This window comes from Lactuca serriola, chromosome 3 (assembly GCF_051521515.1).
Source record: "Lactuca serriola cultivar US96UC23 chromosome 3, Lser_US96UC23_V15, whole genome shotgun sequence".
NCBI lineage: Eukaryota > Viridiplantae > Streptophyta > Magnoliopsida > Asterales > Asteraceae > Lactuca > Lactuca serriola.
Window position 1 is genome coordinate 173,552,705 of NC_136410.1, and position 4,862 is coordinate 173,557,566.

The following is a 4,862-nucleotide window of genomic DNA, read 5'->3' on the forward strand; positions in this document are numbered from 1 at the left end:
GTCTTGGTTCTGGTTTTGGTTCCGGCTCAGGTGCGGGTGCTAAGCCGATTGGCAAGTAGTTGCAGGAGTTCATCTCATCAGAGATTTCTTGTAGTATTTTGGAGATCTTGGATGAGCGCTTGGGCACTTTCCGTGCTGAGGTTATGACTATTGTAGGAGCTTACACTCTTTCTTTCCGGGAGTTCCTGTGTTCCATGGGGAGAAGGACCCCATTTTCAGTAGGAGGTGGTTAGCGGATATGGCTAACAGGTTCCAGACAAGTTTCTACTCCGATGAGGTGAAGTTCAATTATGCTTACTGCCTATTGAAGGACAGGGTACGGTATTGGTGGGAAGAGGTTAGTAGTGAGTTGGGTGATGTTGATGTCGATGTTATGTCATGGGATGACTTCTCGACTAGGTTCAGAGCTGAGTTTGCACCGACAATGGAGGTGCAACCATTGGCGCAAGACTTTCTGGATCTTTTCCAGACTACTGGGACTGTGGCAGATATCACTGTCGAGTTCTGGGAGAGGGATTTATTGGTACCGTTGTACACAACAGAGGGGGAAATAAAGAAGGTGAGGTACCATGATATGTTGCAGGATGAGAGAGTTTGTGAGTATTTCATGCTGCAAGACCTTGAATGATATGGTTTTTTGAGCTTGAGAGTGGGAGATCTATTTGTTGGATTAGGTGTCTAAGCCTATAACTATAGTTGGTATATACTTGAATTGATAGTAGCACAATCCTTTTGGGTTGCCTTCACTCTTGCAACTTGATAGGATGACTTTTGGAGAGAAGTTTAATTTATTATTTGGAATATTAAATTGATATAAATGATTTATTAGTATATTATGAGAATGATATATTAATTAGAAATCATGTTATTTAATTAATATTTAATCAAAAAATAATTTGGAATTAATTTTGGGATTAAATGAATTAATTAAAAGTACATGGGTTGTTTTGTAATTAATTGATAGTTGTGAAATAGGGCTCTTGGACTCCTTATTTAGGAGTGGACGAAAATTATAGGGAGGCCCTATAAGTTTTAGTCTAAGGCTTCTAAATGAGGAGTCCATGGGTTGCTTAGGCCTTAAGCACAAAATCAGGGTTTCCACCTGCAAACCCTAGCTTTGGGACTAAGCAACCTCACATATAAAAGGAGCCTAACCCTTTGGATTTACAGCCACTTGCTTTTAACCCTAGCATAGCCGAAATTTTGGTGCTATCTCCTCCTCTCTCCTCTCATCCTCTTGAAAAGAGTGTTGTAACCCATTAGAGGTGTCACATTTGAGGCAGTTGCTCTCAAGAGTTTAAGATCTACAAGGATTAATTGTTATTACTACATAACAATTGAGGTATGTATCTAAACCCTAGTATTAGGTTAAATCCGATTATTATAGATGCATATTAGTGTTTCTCTTTTGTATTCAAGTTTTCATGTTCAACTAGTGATAACCTAGATCCAAAATTATAGGGTTGCATGATAACACATAGGATTTGTAGTTATGCTCCAAAACCCATCAGTGGTATCAGAGCCTAATTTTTTTTTTCAGTTGAAATGATGCAATTGTGAATTGTTCAAAGAAGAAGGGAGCAGAATCATCATTCTGTTCATAGAGCTCGACGAGTTGGCATCAACTCGACGAGTGCATTGCCAAGACTTGACGAGTTGAGCTGTCAGATCCCAGATTTTCGGCTTTGACAAATCTTTCATGGATTGATAACGATAATTACCTTAAATTTGTTTTAATGGTTTAAAATTGGGAAATTTAATCTGTAATCTTGTATCCTTATCATGAATTCATGATTGGGTTAAATTTTTAGATAAAAGATAAAATTAATTTGTTAATTTAGTTATTAAAAATTTAACCTAGTATTTTTGAAAATTTTTTAAAAATACACCATTAGTTTTATATTTTAAAATTTAATTAAATAGTTTAATTTTGAAATCTTAAATTTTAGAACCCTAGTATTTTAAAAGTTTAAAATACACCATTATATATATATATATATATATATATATATATATATATATATATATATATATATATATATATATATATATATATATATATATTGTAAAATTAAAAGTTAATATTTATATATATGTACAAGAAAAGCCAGTCTTATGGTTAGTAGACCTCATTCACGAAGCTAGTTTATAAGGGGAGTTTAAGGAAGCGGCCCATATAATGACCGCCATTGTGTATCCACTCTTACCCATCGCTCTCTTAACTAGTGGATGGTCGTTATCCGAAAGGGTTTGATAGGACACTAAACTCTCATTAATGAGTATAATGAAATAAATAAAGGAACTAAATGTTTTCATAAAAAATTCTCAATTTTAGTTACTCTAGGAAAATGTGAATTTGATGCTAATCCATGAAATTGCACATTGCACTTTATAAAAGTCATTAGTGGAGCGTGTGTGGTTAACCAACACACTAATATGGACTATTAAAGGGTGGCAATGGGTAGCTCGTAAATTATCATTGATTAATGGAGCGTGTGTGGTTAACCGACACATTAATTAGGTGATAAAGAACATCAAGAGTACCAAGCTAATTTGATGGTTATTCACACCTTGTTTGTGATCCCCGGTATCCCAGTCACAAATGGAAAGGGCATAATCGAGATTAAACATGCCATTGAATAGTTCAATGAATCTTAAAAGATCTAGGAATTTCATTTAAAAACCTAATTCGTTTAAATTTCGTTTTCTGTGGTGAAATTGGTAAATCGTCATTTACCTACCTTTAAATAATTTGCGATTGGATTACGACATCCCTCTTCTAAATTGTGAATTATTTAGTTGGATCCTAGCCTTAATATTTCATTTGGGTGTTATATTAAGGATTTCCTTATCTAATCGACATTTTGTCTTTCTTTTGTATATGTTAACTTCCAACAACGCTTCTGGTTCCTCCAATAACAACTCCAGCCCCTTCTCGCTCTTGAGCATCTGCTCAAAAGTCACCTTTGATGGATCCAATTATAATGACAGATTTGCAACATCAAGATGGATTTAAGATTAGAGAACAAGGAATATGTTCTAAAAAAGAGTTGAACGAGATCGACGAAACAAAAGCTACTCCTGAAGAAATTGATGAGTATAGGAGACATTGCAACGATGCGACCAAAGTGTCGCGTATCATGGTTGCCACTATGACTCCCGATCTCCAGAGGTTCAATAAGGACTATTGACCATATGAGACGAACAAGGACTGTATGGAAAAGTACCATCAACAAGCTCGTCAAGAGAGGTATGGAATAGTGAAGTCCCTCATAACCAGCAAGATGAAGGGCATAGATTTCGTCACCACCCACTTGCAACGCATGCAACAATATGTGGATCATCTCTTGAAGCTCAATGTGAACTTCGATGAGGAATTGGCTATTGACATAGTCTTGCACTCATTGCCTCCTGGTTATGATCAGTTTGTTATGACTTATCATCTGAACAAGGAGGAAGTCACATTGAGTCAACTCCAAAGCTTGCTGAGAACCGTTGAGAGTGGAATGAAGGGAAAAAGTATTACCTCCACTCCTCCTGCTGTTGCTACTACTCCCATCTTGGCCATTGGGCAATGGAAGGGGAAGAAGGGGAAATATCCCTCAAGGCAAGTCTAGCAATGGCCCTAATGGCAAGTCTAGTTCTGAAGCTCCCCTACCTCTGATCCTAAAGAGGCTACCTAGTTCTACTGCCATGATAAGGGGAATTGGAAGAGAAGCTGCCCCACGTACTTGCAAGATATAAAGGATGGCAAGATCAAGCCAACCTCGGCAGGTAGTTACACTATTCAATCTAAAAACTCATTGCATTCTAATTCTTGGGTCCTTGATACAGAATGTGGTTTTCACAATTGTTCTTACTTGCAGGGGCTAAGAAGAAGTGAGGATGTGGAGCATGGGAAGATGAACCTGATTATGGGAAATAGGAGATCGTCGCATGTTACCAAGATTGGGATTTACTCTTTATTGCTTAGTAGTAGCTTAAGTTTAGATTTAAATAATTATTGCTACTCGTCAGAAATAACAAGGAATATTATTTCATTTCATGGTTTGTACGTATAAGGTTTTAGATATTCTTTTAATAATGAGAATGGTTCTATTGATGCTTATTATAATGGTGTATCTTATTTTGAAGCATTACCTTATGATGGTGTATATGAAACTGTGATGGTTGTAGACAATTTAGGAAATACTGTGTTACAAATTGATGTGTATAATGGTTTAGATAAAGCATGATTGTGGCATTGTCTTCTTGGACATGTCAACAAGAAACGCATTGCCCAACTCCAAAAGGATGGAGTGATGGAATCATTTGACTTAAGGTCAGATGATACATGCAAATCTTGTTTACTTGGAAAGATGACTAAGTCACCTTTTACTGGTTCTTGTGAAGAAGATGAATTATTGTTGGGTCTCATACACACGAATGTGTGTGGGTCCTTCAGATCCACCATAAGGGATGAAAATCGATTTTATGTGACTTTTAGCGATGATTATAGTAGATATGGGTATATCTACTTAATCAAGCACAAGTCAACCTTTTAAAAATTCAAAGAGTTTAAACAAGAAGTCGAAAATCAATTGGGCATGAAGATCAAGATGCTGAGATCTGATAGGGGTGGTGAGTATCTTAGTATCGAGGTCCACAACTACCTCAAGGAATGTGGAATTGTTTCACAATTGACACCTCCTAGTATACCACAGCTTAATGGTGTGGCTGGGAGGCGTAATCGAACCTTGTTGGACATGGTTCATTCCATGATGAGTCGAGATTCACTTCCGATATAATTCTGGGGGTATGCCTTAGAGAATGCCTCCCATATTCTTAATCTAGTTCCAATAAAGAAGGTTGCCAAAACACCT

The 4,862-nt window shown here is 36.7% G+C and overlaps 1 protein-coding gene across 1 annotated transcript; it reads left to right on the forward strand.

Moving 5' to 3' along the window:
* Positions 1–3,215: 3,215 nt before the first annotated feature.
* LOC145095887 (uncharacterized) lies at positions 3,216–3,617 on the forward strand. The gene has a single exon (XM_079033701.1). The coding sequence runs from the start codon at positions 3,216–3,218 to the stop codon at positions 3,615–3,617; it is 402 nt and encodes a 133-aa protein (XP_078889827.1).
* The last annotated feature ends 1,245 nt before the right edge of the window (positions 3,618–4,862 follow it).